The sequence below is a fragment of the Oncorhynchus mykiss genome, chromosome 13 (assembly GCF_057628025.1).
Source record: "Oncorhynchus mykiss isolate SJ-2025 chromosome 13, ASM5762802v1, whole genome shotgun sequence".
NCBI classification, from domain to species: domain Eukaryota; kingdom Metazoa; phylum Chordata; class Actinopteri; order Salmoniformes; family Salmonidae; genus Oncorhynchus; species Oncorhynchus mykiss.
Genome location: NC_143034.1, coordinates 11,912,992 through 11,929,051, shown reverse-complemented (window position 1 = coordinate 11,929,051; position 16,060 = coordinate 11,912,992). Strand labels below are relative to the sequence as shown.

The 16,060-nt window shown below is 48.0% G+C and overlaps 1 protein-coding gene across 11 annotated transcripts in view; it reads right to left on the bottom strand.

Moving 5' to 3' along the window:
- Positions 1-2,925: 2,925 nt before the first annotated feature.
- The window catches only part of LOC110519495 (adhesion G protein-coupled receptor E5), a 237,587-nt gene continuing 224,452 nt past the window's right edge, over positions 2,926-16,060 (bottom strand). For all 11 annotated transcript variants that reach the window (XM_090195151.1, XM_090195150.1, XM_090195152.1 and 8 more), the window contains 3 exons: positions 5,783-5,954; positions 5,597-5,698; positions 2,926-5,462 (listed from right to left, as the gene is read on the bottom strand). In XM_090195151.1, the coding sequence (XP_090051277.1) occupies positions 5,421-5,462; positions 5,597-5,698; positions 5,783-5,954 (316 nt within the window). In that variant the 3' untranslated portion in view covers positions 2,926-5,420. The remainder of the gene's footprint in view (positions 5,463-5,596; positions 5,699-5,782; positions 5,955-16,060) is intronic.

Genomic DNA, 16,060 nt, shown 5'->3' with positions numbered 1-16,060 from the left:
GAAGAGAAGGACATTGGTCAACAGAATCCAAAGTAGACCCGACGGACAGAAGCTGCTCTCAAATTGAACAATTACAGTGGGGAGAACAAGTATTTGATACACTGACGATTTTGCAGGTTTTCCTACTTACAAAGCATGTAGAGGTCTGTAATTTCTATCATAGGTACACTTGAACTGTGAGAGACCTTCTCTCTGCCCCATGGTGAAATGTGTATAATTTCAGGAAATTAGTTAGAATATCTTTTCTCTGCCCCATGGTAAAATGTGTAGAATTTCATTCTGAGGGCCTGTAGAGGCAGGAAACTCTGAGGGCTTATAGAGGCAGGAAACTCTGAGGGCTTATAGAGGCAGGAAACTCTGAGGGCTTATAGAGGCAGGAAACTCTGAGGGCTTATATAGGCAGGAAACTCTGAGGGCCCAGAATAGGCTAGTTGATACAATGTTTCAAGGTTGTTAGCGACAACTTCTGCTGGACATTCATATTGGGCCGTTGCTGGGTGATTGATTTGATACAATGTTGCACTTCACTAGCTCAAGTCAATACAGAAAGGGAGGCAGGCAGACAGGCGGAGTAACTTCCAAACGAGCTTCAATGCCATACAACTCTCCTTCGGTGGCCTCCAACTACTCTTAAATGCTAGTAAAACCAAATGCATGCTCTTCAACCGTTCGCTGCCCGCACCCGCCCGCCCGACTAGCATCACTACTCTGGACGGTTCTGAACTAGAATACGTGGACAAGTACAAATACCTAGGTGTCTGGCTAGACTGTAAACTCTCCTTCCAGACTCATATCAAACATCGCCAATCCAAAATCAAATCTTGAATCGGCTTTCTATTTCGCAACAGAGCCTCCTTCACTCACGCCGCCAAACTTACCCTAGTAAAACTGACTATCCCACCGATCCTTGACTTCGGCGATGTCATCTACAAAATAGCTTCCAATACTCTACTCAGAATATTGGATGTAGTCTATCACAGTGCCATCCGTTTTGTTACCAAAGCACCTTACACCACCCACCACTGTGACCTGTATGCTCTAGCCCTCGCTACATATTCGTCGCCAGACCCACTGGCTCCAGGTCATCTATAAGTCTATGCTAGGTAAAGCCCTGCCTTACACCACCCACCACTGCGATATGTATTTTAATATTTTACCTTTTTTTTAAAACATTTGAGTAATAATAACAATACAAAATATCAGCTGTCTTGAAGGGGACGATAATGCAATGATTCCATTGGTCATCAACACAAGGCTCAGTCATTTCATTCAGGGTAAGTGTAGTTTAGCCATGAGTTACCGTGCCTCGAAACAGGTCATTTCTGAAGGATTCGTTGCCATAGAAATTTACCTGGCTTAAAAGGTGAGCCACTTTAGTACGACCGGTTATCCTGAGTTGAACTCAGAGTTGACCAAAGATACCTCGCTAACTTCTCAAATTATGCTTTGTAGTATTCCCCTCAGTACTTACAGGATAGTAAAACCAGGAAAATTCTGACAAGTGGGGTCATTTCAACAGACCCCACAAGGAACATTCTGACAAGTGTATGACATTTCAACCCCACAAGGAAAAAGGCTTTTTTGGGCTTCGGGGTTAGGGTTACAATCAGGGTCAGAATTTGGGTTAGGGGTTATAACTTTGAATGGGGATCAGTTGTTTGGTCCCCATAAGGATAGTAAAACAAATGTGTGTGTATGTGTGTGTGTGTGTGTGTGTGTGTGTGTGTGTGTGTGTGTGTGTGTGTGTGTGTGTGTGTGTGTGTGTGTGTGTGTGTGTGTGTGTGTGTGTGTGTGTGTGTGTGTGTGTGTGTGTGTGTGTGTGTGTGGTAAGAAGACATATACAGTAGGTTCTTTGTAACAACGATTTAATTGTAGATAACATTACAGATATACCAAAAGCGCACCCACCCACTGACACACCCACACATACCCCCCCCCCCCCCCCCCAGCCATACAGACTCCTGCAGTCAAGTACAACAATAAGTGCTTACATTCAGAACTCTGCTCATAGAATAACATAAAAAATTATACATTCTAAAAAAAATACACAATCGCTTTGAATTATTTTTCATATAATACACATTCATTTTTAAAAAAAAAACTAAAACCAAACCGATTGTTGAAGTGCAAAATAATAGAATTAAAAATAAATATTGATTGCAGACATTGTTTTGACAATTTCTTGAAGACAGCCGAGTATCTGGATGATTGTGCTTAGACCAAGTTGTAGGGGGGAACCTTAAAGGGGTCCCCTCCCCCACCGCTTGTTTTGGTTCAGCTGAGGGATGTGACCACTTTCAAACAATAGACTGAGCTGTGGATGCAGGAACACCCGTGAGCTCAAAATGATGTTTTTTAACCATGTGACATTGTTTACAAACAATGGATTAACACAAGCTTATATTTTGTGTTCTGATGTTGAACTTGGTTGGGAGCTCTTGGCGTAACAACTAAGGTGTTGGGTTCACAGTTGCTGGACCCGGGTTCAGTTGGTCAGAAGTAAACAAACCTTCCTGTGTCCAGGAAAATGCCCGTAGGGTATCACATTATCTTTAACCTTTCAAACAAATGACCAGGTTTTCCCCAAAATCCCGATTGGAGAATTCCGGATTTCCTGCTTATTTCCTCCTGATTCCGGGAATCTTTCAACTGGGATTTCTGAAAAAAACCTGTCGATAAACGTTGTTTTTGGACAAAAGCAGTGTGATTGATGAAGCCATGTTCTACTCAAAGACTCTTATCTCATAAGATTCTTATCTCATTATATGCATAGAGGTCAGAGGTCAGAGGCATCATGCCCATAGGGGACACAGGGGCTTATCCAGTTTGGTAACTATCTTAGCTGACATGCTTGCTGGCAAAAAAAGCCAGCAATAACTAAATGTAATGAATAAGACTCATATTCCATTGAATATTTTAGCCAGATTTTAAAAAGAGATGCAGAAAAGCATTTTATTTTCTTAAAAAGAATTCCCACCAGTCAGGAGGGTACAGACATCTCAAGAGATACACTTAGACATGCAGAAATACATATATATATATATTTTACATAGAATTAAGCATAATGGTTTTGGCTCTAGATTGCAGGAAAAAGCTTTTTGAGGTGTTTGAAAAATTCTAAATGATTCAACTAGTCCCCTTCTGGACCACCCACCACCCACCACCCACCAGCCACCAGCCATCCTCTCATCCCCTTCTGGACCACCCACCACCCACCAGCCACCAGCCATCCTCTCATCCCCTTCTGGACCACCCACCAGCCATCCTCTCATCCCCTTCTGGACCACCACCCACCCACCACCCACCAGCCACCAGCCACCAGCCATCCTCTCATCCCCTTCTGGACCACCCACCACCCACCACCCACCCACCAGCCACCAGCCATCCTCTCATCCCCTTCTGGACCACCCACCACCCACCACCCACCAGCCACCAGCCATCCTCTCATCCCCTTCTGGACCACCCACCAGCCATCCTCTCATCCCCTTCTGGACCACCACCCACCCACCACCTACCAGCCACCAGCCACCAGCCATCCTCTCATCCCCTTCTGGACCACCCACCACCCACCACCCACCCACCAGCCACCAGCCATCCTCTCATCCCCTTCTGGACCACCCACCAGCCATCCTCTCATCCCCTTCCGGACCACCAGCCATCCTCTCATCCCCTTCCGGACCACCAGCCATCCTCTCATCCCCTTCTGGACCACCAGCCATCCTCTCATCCCCTTCTGGACCACCCACCAGCCATCCTCTCATACTCTGGTAACACTTCATAATAACTATAACGAATAAGCATTATAACAAACAATTTATGAACTATAAAAAAAATATATGTTTGTAAGCGTTTATAAAAGATCAGTAAAATAGTACTGATCTTTTGTGGCTGTAAAAATGACATAAAGAGGATATAACTTCTGATTGGATGACATTAAGATCATATGGATTCCTATTGGATGACATGAAGATCATATGGATTCCTATTGGATGACGGGAAGATCATATATCTTCTGATTGGATGACATAAACACCATATGGTCCTTCTTTCTTTTCTGTCTGTAAGATGCTCTGCATATGAACATCTGCTTAATGACTGAAATGTAAATGTTACGTCGGTGAAAATGAAACTACTGTGACATCATTGCATCATTGTCACTTCCTACTCCCCCTTATCCTATTGGAAGACATAAAGAGAATATGGAGTCCTATTGGATGACAAAGATCATATGGATTCCTATTGGATGGCATGAAGATCATTTAACTTCTGATTGGATAACCTAATGCTTGATAAGACAGTGGTTAACATCAAGTTTGATATGAAGTGTCTAATCAGAGGAGGAATTTAAGGATTCCGAGCACTGATCACTGGGGCTAAGACACATTTAAGACACATTTTCTGCTGACCAGCTGGGCTAGTACACGCTTAGACAAGGGGGATCCTAAGGGGTTTTTCTGCTGACCAGCTGGGCTAGTACACACTTAGACAAGGGGGTTCCTAAAGGGTTTTTCTGCTGACCAGCTGTGCTAGTACACTCTTAGACAAGGGGGTTCCCTTAAAGGGTTTTTCTGCTGACCAGCTGTGCTAGTACACACTTAGACAAGGGGGATCCTAAAGGGTTTTTCTGCTGACCAGCTGTGCTAGTACACACTTAGACAAGGGGGTTCCTAAAGGGTTTTTCTGCTGACCAGCTGTGCTAGTACACACTTAGACAAGGGGGATCCTAAAGGGTTTTTCTGCTGACCAGCTGTGCTAGTACACACTTAGACAAGGGGGTTCCCTTAAAGGGTTTTTCTGCTGACCAGCTGGGCTAGTACACGCTTAGACAAGGGGGTTCCTAAAGGGTTTTTCTGCTGACCAGCAGGGCTAGTACACACTTAGACAAGGGGGATCCTAAGGGGTTTTTCTGCTGACCAGCTGGGCTAGTACACACTTAGACAAGGGGGATCCTAAGGGGTTTTTCTGCTGACCAGCTGGGCTAGTACACACTTAGACAAGGGGGATCCTAAGGGGTTTTTCTGCTGACCAGCTGGGCTAGTACACACTTAGACAAGGGGGATCCTAAGGGGTTTTTCTGCTGACCAGCTGGGCTAGTACACACTTAGACAAGGGGGTTCCTAAAGGGTTTTTCTGCTGTCCGCATAGAGGCACCTTTTTGGTTTCAGGTAGAACTTTTTTTGTTTGAAGGAAGAACCCTCTGTGGAAAGGCAACTAGATGGAATCCAAAAAAGGTTTCTACCTGGAACCAAAAAGGGTTATTGAAAGAGTTCTCCTACCGGGACAGTCGAAGAACCTGTTAAGGTTCTAGATAGGGCACATTTTTACTAAGCAGCCGGGCTCGTAGGGCACATTTTCTACTGAACCAGGCCTGAAAAGGGAGGGGGAGTAAAGACGTGCATTATGGGGGATTGGTGATGTCATCATGTCTGCAACTCCCCTGTGTTCTGGGTACGCCTTGACCCCTAGGACACACAATGATACAAGGAGGTTATCATAATGAAAGTGGTCTCTCTCTCTCTCTCTCTCTCTCTCTCTCTATATATATATATATATATATATATATATATATATATATATATATATACTGTGTATGTACCTGGGATTGGCTGGAGGAAGGGTTGTTAGTGCTGAAATCTGAGTATCTCTTCTTCTGTGGTGTGCAGATACAGGACAGCAGCTGGCAATACTCCTCTCTAACCTGATGAGGGCAGCAGAGCACAGTGTTACACACACACACACACACACACACACACACACACACACACACACACACACACCATACCGTTTTGTTCAGTAGGCAGTGCATGATGAACAGCAGTGCTCCCTGTAGAGAGTTGAGGATAGTGAAGAGATATGTCATGACCACTGTCCCATCCTCTTGGAACTGGAACACTCCAAATATCCACATAGTACCCAACACACACAGCTGGGCCACTGCTGTCACTGTGAACACCCTGGAGAGAGAGAGGGAGGAGGAGGGGAGTAGGGGGGAGGAGGGGAGGAGGGAGGGAGGGATGGGAGGGAGGGAGGGAGGGAGGAGGAGAGGGGAGGGAGGGAGGGAGGGAGGGAGGGAGGGAGGGAGGGAGGGAGGGAGGGAGGGAGGGAGGGAGGGAGGGAGGGAGGGGGGGGGAGGGGAGTAGGGAGGAGGAGAGGGGAGGGAGGGAGGGAGGGAGGGAGGGAGGGGGAGGGGAGTAGGGAGGAGGAGAGGAGGAGAGGGGAGGGAGGGAGGGAGGTGGGGAGTAGGGAGGAGGAGAGGGGAGGGAGGAGGAGGGGGAGGGAGGGAGGGAGGGAGGGAGGGAGGGAGGGAGGGAGGGAGGGAGGGGAGTAGGGAGGAGGAGAGGGGAGGGAGGGAGGGAGGGAGGGAGAGGGAGGGGAGTAGGGAGGAGGAGAGGAGGAGAGGGGAGGGAGGGGGGAGGGAGGGAGGGAGGGAGGGAGGAGGAGGGGAGGGGGGGGAGGGAGGGATGGAGGTGGGGAGTAGGGAGGGAGGGAGGGAGGGAGGGAGGGAGGGAGGGAGGGAGGGAGGGGGAGGGGAGTAGGGAGGAGGAGAGGGGAGGGAGGGAGGGAGGGAGGGGGAGGGGAGTAGGGAGGAGGAGAGGAGGAGAGGGGAGGGAGGGGGGAGGGAGGGAGGGAGAAGGAGGGGAGGAGGGAGGAGGAGGGGGGAGGGAGGGAGGGATGGAGGTGGGGAGTAGGGAGGAGGAGAGGGGAGGGAGGGAGGGGGGCGGGAGGGAGGGAGGAGGAGGGGGAGGAAGGAGGGAGGAGGAAGGAGGGAGGACGGGAAGGAGGGGGGAGGAAGGACGGGAAGGAGGAGGGAGGGGGTGAGGGTGGGGAGGGAGAAGGGAGAGGGGAGAGGGGAGGAGCAGGGAAGGAGGGAGGAGGGGGGAGGAGGGGGATGTAGGGAGGGAGGAGAAAATGGGAGGAAGGGAGGGAGAAGGGATGGGAGGGTGGATAGGAGGGGAGGAGGGGGGAGCAAGACAGTTTTAGAAGTTTTACTTCACAAATAAAATCTGAATTGCATTAATTCATTCATTCACACACCAAGGAGTTTTGGCTGTCCTAACATTCAACTTTATTTCTCCATTCACCTCTGTCTGTCTGTCTGTCTGTCTGTCTGTCTGTCTGTCTTTCTGTCTGTCTGTCTGTCTCTGTCTCTCTATCCATTCCTCTCTCTGTCACTCTGTCTCTCTGTCTCTGTCTATCTCTACCTTCCTTACTCTGTCAATTCAATTAAATTCAATTTGCTTTATTATCATGGGAAACATATGTTCACATTGCCAAAGCAAGTGAAGTAGATAATATACGAAAGTGAAATGAACAATAAAAAAGAACAGTAAGCATTACAATCACAGAAGTTCCCAAAGAATAAAGACTTTTTAAATGGCATAGCATGTCTTTATACAGTGTTTTAACTATGTGCAAATAGTTAAAGTATAAAAGGGAAAATAAATAAACATAAATATAGGTCGCAAATCTTGCTGCTGTGATGGCACACTGTGATGGCACACTGTGAAGGCACACTGTGATGGCACACTGTGATGGCACACTGTGAAGGCACACTGTGATGGCACACTGTGATGGCACACTGTGATGGCACACTGTGATGGCACACTGTGCGAGTTTATCAAAATCGGGTTTGTTTTCAAATTCTTGGTGGATCTGTGTAATCTGAGGGAAATATGTGTCTCTAATATGGTCATACATTGGGCAGGAGGTTAGGAAGTGCAGCTCAGTCTGTACATATTCAAAGCTTTCCTTAAGTTTGGGTCAGTCACAGTGATCAGGTATTCTGTCACTGTGTACTCTCTGTTGAGGGTCAAATAGCATCCTAGTTTGCTCAGTCTTTTTGTTAATTCTTTCCAATGTGTCAAGAAATTATCTTTTCGTTTTCTCATGATTTGGTTGGGTCCAATTGTGTTGCTGTCGTGGGGCTCTGTGGGGTGTGGTTGTGTTTGTGAACAGAGCCCAAGGACCAGCTTGCTTAGGGGACTCTTCTCCAGGTTCATCTCTCTGTAGGTGATGGCTTTGTAATACCTTCTTATGGCTTGGGGGCAGTATTTCGACATCTGGATGAGAAGCGTGTCCAAAGTAAACTGACTGCTACTCAGGCCCAGAAGCTAGGATATGCATATTATTAGATTTGGATAGAAAACACTCGGAAGATTCTAAAAGTCTTTGAATGATGTCTGTGAGTAAAATATAACTTATTTAGCAGACAAAACCCCAAGGACAAAACATCCAGGATTTGTTTTTTGAGGTAATTCTCTTTTCAATGACTTTTCATTGGGAATCTAGAATTCTAAGGCAGTTGCTTGCAGTTCCTTTCGCTTCCAATGGATGTCGACAGTCTTTAGAAATTGGTTGATGTTTTTCCTTTGAGAAATGAAGAAGTACAGCTATTCAGAATCAGTTCAGAACGAGGGTCGAGTGAAATGCACTGTTTAATAGAGGCGCGTGACCAGAAATGCTCGCTACACTTTGTTTTCCTCCGGTATTGAACGTTGTTTATCCCGTCTTAAATTTATTTACGTTAAAAAATACCTAAAGTTGTATTAGGAAAGTTGTTTGAAATGTTTGGACAAAGATTACAGGTAATTTATGAGATATTTGGTAGTCATGTTGCGCGAGTGGTAACTGTTTGTTTTCTGGATCAAACACGTCAAATAAATGGACATTTTGGATATATAACGATGGAATTAATTGAACAAAAGGACCAGTTGTGATGTTTATGGGACATATTGGAGTTCCAACAGAAGAAGCTCGTCAAAGGTAAGGCATTAATTATATCTTTATTCCTGAGTTAAAGTGTTGCGCCTGACGGGTTGAATTATGATTGTCTGTGTTTGTTTGATGGGGTGCTGTCCTCAGATAATAGCATGGTTTGCTTTCGCCGTAAAGCCTTTCTGAAATCTGACACAGCGGCTGGATTAACTAGAAGTTTATCTTCAATCCTATGTATAACAATTGTATCTTTTATCAAGGTTTATGATAAGTATTTCTGTAATTTGATGTGGCTCGCTGCAATTTCATTGGATATTATGTTCAGTAATGCATTGTCTCAAATAACGCGTCAATTTAAACTGAGGTTTTTGGACATAAAGAGTGACTTTATTGAACAAAACAAACATGTATTGTGTAACATGGAGTCCACCAGATGAACATCATCTAAGGTTAGCGATTAATTTAATCGCTATTTCTGACTTTTGTGAGCCGTCTCCTTGGCTGGAAAATGTCTGTATGGTTCTCTGTGGCTAGGCGCTATCCTAACACAATCGCATGGTGTGCTTTCGCCGTAAAGCCTTTTTGAAATATGACATAGTGGCAAGATTAACAAGAAGTTAAGCTTTAATTTGGTGTATTGCACTTGTGAATGTATGAAAGTTAAATATTTCTAATAAAAATGTAAAAAAATTGGCGCTCTGCCATTTCACCGGATGTTGTGAAATCGATCCCGTTAACGGGATTTAATCCATAAGAATTAAGGAACGTTTGGGAATTGCTTCCTTTTAGGTGGTTGTTGAATTTAATGTCTCTTTTCTGGATTTTGGTAATTAGCGGGTTTCGGCCTATCTCTGCTCTGCATGCAGTATTTGGTGTTCTACGTTGTACACAGAAGATATTTTTGGTGTTTGTCCCATTTTGTGAATTCTTGGTTGGTGAGCGGACCACAGACCTCACAACCATAAAGGACAATGGGTTCTTCAACTGATTCAAGTATTTTTAGCCAGATCCTAATTGGTATCTCAAATTGTATGTTCTTTTTGATGGCATAGAATGCCCTTCTTACCTTGTCTCTCAGATCGTTCACAGCTTTGTGGAAGTTATGTTCATCCCTCTCTCTGTCTCTCTCCCCATCCCTCTCTCTCTCTCTGTCTCTCTCCCCATCCATTTCTTTCTCTTTCTCTCTCTCGTCGGAGTGCATGCTGGGAGTGAGTCGGGAAGCAGGAGCGATTGTGGGAGTGACTTTTCACCCTATTGGGTTTCAGTGTGTATATGTATATTGACTAGTTGAGTTGTTTTAACGGTATATTGTCTCACTATCACTAATAAGGGTGGTGGGATCTTTGAGGTTGGTTCTCGCCAGGCCATAACCAGTGGGCGGGGCTGGTTGTAATGGCCACTCGTGGAGGTGTCCTAAAAACTAAGTCGGCGGCATGGGGTGAAGATTCCCTCTGCAGACAGGTTGGTCGGTGGAAGAATGTAGTTTATCAGTGGGGGCTATCATTGGATATGATAGCATAAAATCAGCCTAAAGGATGAATAGCGCTGTAGTAATATTCTTAGATTCTATTGAAAAGGTGAATACAATAGTTGAGAGTGGTGTTGTGTTGCTGGAGACACCAACGTTGGTGTTCCCTCGTGGATAGTTGAGAGTGGTGTTGTGTTAGAGAGACACAGACGACGGTGTTCCTTCGTGGATAGTTGAGAGTGGTGTTGTGTTAGAGAGACACAGACGACGGTGTTCCCTCGTGGATAGTTGAGAGTGGTGTTGTGTTAGAGAGACACAGACGACGGTGTTCCCTCGTGGATAGTTGAGAGTGGTGTTGTGTTAGAGAGACACAGACGACGGTGTTCCCTCGTGGATAGTTGAGAGTGGTGTTGTGTTAGAGAGACACAGACGACGGTGTTCCTTCGTGGATAGTTGAGAGTGGTGTTGTGTTAGAGAGACACAGACGACGGTGTTCCCTCGTGGATAGTTGAGAGTGGTGTTGTGTTAGAGAGACACAGACGACGGTGTTCCCTCGTGGATAGTTGAGAGTGGTGTTGTGTTAGAGAGACACAGACGACGGTGTTCCCTCGTGGATAGTTGAGAGTGGTGTTGTGTTAGAGAGACACAGACGACGGTGTTCCCTCGTGGATAGTTGAGAGTGGTGTTGTGTTGCGGGAGACACAGACGACGGTGTTCCCTCGTGGATAGTTGAGAGTGGTGTTGTGTTGCGGGAGACACAGACGACGGTGTTCCCTCGTGGATAGTTGAGAGTGGTGTTGTGTTAGAGAGACACAGACAACGGTGTTCCCTCGTGGATAGTTGAGAGTGGTGTTGTGTTAGAGAGACACAGACGACGGTGTTCCCTCGTGGATAGTTGAGAGTGGTGTTGTGTTGCGGGAGACACAGACGACGGTGTTCCCTCGTGGATAGTTGAGAGTGGTGTTGTGTTAGAGAGACACAGACGACGGTGTTCCCTCGTGGATAGTTGAGAGTGGTGTTGTGTTAGAGAGACACAGACGATGGTGTTCCCTCGTGGATAGTTGAGAGTGGTGTTGTGTTGCGGGAGACACAGACGACGGTGTTCCCTCGTGGATAGTTGAGAGTGGTGTTGTGTTAGAGAGACACAGACGACGGTGTTCCCTCGTGGATAGTTGAGAATGGTGTTGTGTTAGAGAGACACAGACGACGGTGTTCCCTCGTGGATAGTTGAGAGTGGTGTTGTGTTAGAGAGACACAGACGACGGTGTTCCCTCGTGGATAGTTGAGAGTGGTGTTGTGTTAGAGAGACACAGACGACGGTGTTCCCTCGTGGATAGTTGAGAGTGGTGTTGTGTTAGAGAGACACAGACGACGGTGTTCCCTCGTGGATAGTTGAGAGTGGTGTTGTGTTGCGGGAGACACAGACGACGGTGTTCCCTCGTGGATAGTTGAGAGTGGTGTTGTGTTGCGGGAGACACAGACGACGGTGTTCCCTCGTGGATAGTTGAGAGTGGTGTTGTGTTAGAGAGACACAGACGACGGTGTTCCCTCGTGGATAGTTGAGAGTGGTGTTGTGTTGCGGGAGACACAGACGACGGTGTTCCCTCGTGGATAGTTGAGAGTGGTGTTGTGTTAGAGAGACACAGACGACGGTGTTCCCTCGTGGATAGTTGAGAGTGGTGTTGTGTTAGAGAGACACAGACGACGGTGTTCCCTCGTGGATAGTTGAGAGTGGTGTTGTGTTGCGGGAGACACAGACGACGGTGTTCCCTCGTGGATAGTTGAGAGTGGTGTTGTGTTGCGGGAGACACAGACGACGGTGTTCCCTCGTGGATAGTTGAGAGTGGTGTTGTGTTGCGGGAGACACAGACGACGGTGTTCCCTCGTGGATAGTTGAGAGTGGTGTTGTGTTAGAGAGACACAGACGACGGTGTTCCCTCGTGGATAGTTGAGAGTGGTGTTGTGTTGCGGGAGACACAGACGACGGTGTTCCCTCGTGGATAGTTGAGAGTGGTGTTGTGTTGCGGGAGACACAGACGACGGTGTTCCCTCGTGGATAGTTGAGAGTGGTGTTGTGTTAGAGAGACACAGACGATGGTGTTCCCTCGTGGATAGTTGAGAGTGGTGTTGTGTTAGAGAGACACAGACGACGGTGTTCCCTCGTGGATAGTTGAGAGTGGTGTTGTGTTGCTGGAGACACAGACGACGGTGTTCCCTCGTGGATAGTTGAGAGTGGTGTTGTGTTGCGGGAGACACAGACGACGGTGTTCCCTCGTGGATAGTTGAGAGTGGTGTTGTGTTAGAGAGACACAGACGACGGTGTTCCCTCGTGGATAGTTGAGAGTGGTGTTGTGTTAGAGAGACACAGACGACGGTGTTCCCTCGTGGATAGTTGAGAGTGGTGTTGTGTTAGAGAGACACAGACGACGGTGTTCCCTCGTGGATAGTTGAGAGTGGTGTTGTGTTGCGGGAGACACAGACGACGGTGTTCCCTCGTGGATAGTTGAGAGTGGTGTTGTGTTGCTGGAGACACAGACGACGGTGTTCCCTCGTGGATAGTTGAGAGTGGTGTTGTGTTGCGGGAGACACAGACGACGGTGTTCCCTCGTGGATAGTTGAGAGTGGTGTTGTGTTAGAGAGACACAGACGACGGTGTTCCCTCGTGGATAGTTGAGAGTGGTGTTGTGTTAGAGAGACACAGTCGACGGTGTTCCCTCGTGGATAGTTGAGAGTGGTGTTGTGTTGCGGGAGACACAGACGACGGTGTTCCCTCGTGGATAGTTGAGAGTGGTGTTGTGTTGCGGGAGACACAGACGACGGTGTTCCCTCGTGGATAGTTGAGAGTGGTGTTGTGTTAGAGAGACACAGACGACGGTGTTCCCTCGTGGATAGTTGAGAGTGGTGTTGTGTTAGAGAGACACAGACGACGGTGTTCCCTCGTGGATAGTTGAGAGTGGTGTTGTGTTGCGGGAGACACAGACGACGGTGTTCCCTCGTGGATAGTTGAGAGTGGTGTTGTGTTGCTGGAGACACAGACGACGGTGTTCCCTCGTGGATAGTTGAGAGTGGTGTTGTGTTGCGGGAGACACAGACGACGGTGTTCCCTCGTGGATAGTTGAGAGTGGTGTTGTGTTAGAGAGACACAGACGACGGTGTTCCCTCGTGGATAGTTGAGAGTGGTGTTGTGTTAGAGAGACACAGACGACGGTGTTCCCTCGTGGATAGTTGAGAGTGGTGTTGTGTTAGAGAGACACAGACGACGGTTTTCCCTCGTGGATAGTTGAGAGTGGTGTTGTGTTAGAGAGACACAGTCGACGGTGTTCCCTCGTGGATAGTTGAGAGTGGTGTTGTGTTGCGGGAGACACAGACGACGGTGTTCCCTCGTGGATAGTTGAGAGTGGTGTTGTGTTAGAGAGACACAGACGACGGTGTTCCCTCGTGGATAGTTGAGAGTGGTGTTGTGTTAGAGAGACACAGACGACGGTGTTCCCTCGTGGATAGTTGAGAGTGGTGTTGTGTTAGAGAGACACAGACGACGGTGTTCCCTCGTGGATAGTTGAGAGTGGTGTTGTGTTAGAGAGACACAGACGACGGTGTTCCCTCGTGGATAGTTGAGAGTGGTGTTGTGTTAGAGAGACACAGACGACGGTGTTCCCTCGTGGATAGTTGAGAGTGGTGTTGTGTTGCGGGAGACACAGACGACGGTGTTCCCTCGTGGATAGTTGAGAGTGGTGTTGTGTTGCGGGAGACACAGACGACGGTGTTCCCTCGTGGATAGTTGAGAGTGGTGTTGTGTTGCGGGAGACACAGACGACGGTGTTCCCTCGTGGATAGTTGAGAGTGGTGTTGTGTTAGAGAGACACAGACGACGGTGTTCCCTCGTGGATAGTTGAGAGTGGTGTTGTGTTAGAGAGACACAGACGACGGTGTTCCCTCGTGGATAGTTGAGAGTGGTGTTGTGTTGCGGGAGACACAGACGACGGTGTTCCCTCGTGGATAGTTGAGAGTGGTGTTGTGTTGCTGGAGACACAGACGACGGTGTTCCCTCGTGGATAGTTGAGAGTGGTGTTGTGTTGCGGGAGACACAGACGACGGTGTTCCCTCGTGGATAGTTGAGAGTGGTGTTGTGTTAGAGAGACACAGACGACGGTGTTCCCTCGTGGATAGTTGAGAGTGGTGTTGTGTTAGAGAGACACAGACGACGGTGTTCCCTCGTGGATAGTTGAGAGTGGTGTTGTGTTAGAGAGACACAGACGACGGTTTTCCCTCGTGGATAGTTGAGAGTGGTGTTGTGTTAGAGAGACACAGTCGACGGTGTTCCCTCGTGGATAGTTGAGAGTGGTGTTGTGTTGCGGGAGACACAGACGACGGTGTTCCCTCGTGGATAGTTGAGAGTGGTGTTGTGTTAGAGAGACACAGACGACGGTGTTCCCTCGTGGATAGTTGAGAGTGGTGTTGTGTTAGAGAGACACAGACGACGGTGTTCCCTCGTGGATAGTTGAGAGTGGTGTTGTGTTAGAGAGACACAGACGACGGTGTTCCCTCGTGGATAGTTGAGAGTGGTGTTGTGTTAGAGAGACACAGACGACGGTGTTCCCTCGTGGATAGTTGAGAGTGGTGTTGTGTTAGAGAGACACAGACGACGGTGTTCCCTCGTGGATAGTTGAGAGTGGTGTTGTGTTGCGGGAGACACAGACGACGGTGTTCCCTCGTGGATAGTTGAGAGTGGTGTTGTGTTGCGGGAGACACAGACGACGGTGTTCCCTCGTGGATAGTTGAGAGTGGTGTTGTGTTGCGGGAGACACAGACGACGGTGTTCCCTCGTGGATAGTTGAGAGTGGTGTTGTGTTAGAGAGACACAGACGACGGTGTTCCCTCGTGGATAGTTGAGAGTGGTGTTGTGTTAGAGAGACACAGACGACGGTGTTCCCTCGTGGATAGTTGAGAGTGGTGTTGTGTTGCGGGAGACACAGACGACGGTGTTCCCTCGTGGATAGTTGAGAGTGGTGTTGTGTTGCTGGAGACACAGACGACGGTGTTCCCTCGTGGATAGTTGAGAGTGGTGTTGTGTTGCGGGAGACACAGACGACGGTGTTCCCTCGTGGATAGTTGAGAGTGGTGTTGTGTTAGAGAGACACAGACGACGGTGTTCCCTCGTGGATAGTTGAGAGTGGTGTTGTGTTAGAGAGACACAGACGACGGTGTTCCCTCGTGGATAGTTGAGAGTGGTGTTGTGTTAGAGAGACACAGACGATGGTGTTCCCTCGTGGATAGTTGAGAGTGGTGTTGTGTTGCTGGAGACACAGACGACGGTGTTCCCTCGTGGATAGTTGAGAGTGGTGTTGTGTTAGAGAGACACAGACGATGGTGTTCCCTCGTGGATAGTTGAGAGTGGTGTTGTGTTGCGGGAGACACAGACGACGGTGTTCCCTCGTGGATAGTTGAGAGTGGTGTTGTGTTGCGGGAGACACAGACGACGGTGTTCCCTCGTGGATAGTTGAGAGTGGTGTTGTGTTGCGGGAGACACAGACGACGGTGTTCCTTCATGGATAGTTGAGAGTGGTGTTGTGTTGCGGGAGACACAGACGACGGTGTTCCTTCGTGGATAGTTGAGAGTGGTGTTGTGTTAGAGAGACACAGACGATGGTGTTCCCTCGTGGATAGTTGAGAATGGTGTTGTGTTAGAGAGACACAGACGACGGTGTTCCCTCGTGGATAGTTGAGAGTGGTGTTGTGTTAGAGAGACACAGACGATGGTGTTCCCTCGTGGATAGTTGAGAGTGGTGTTGTGTTAGAGAGACACAGACGACGGTGTTCCCTCGTGGATAGTTGAGAGTGGTGTTGTGTTAGAGAGACACAGACGACGGTGTTCCCTCG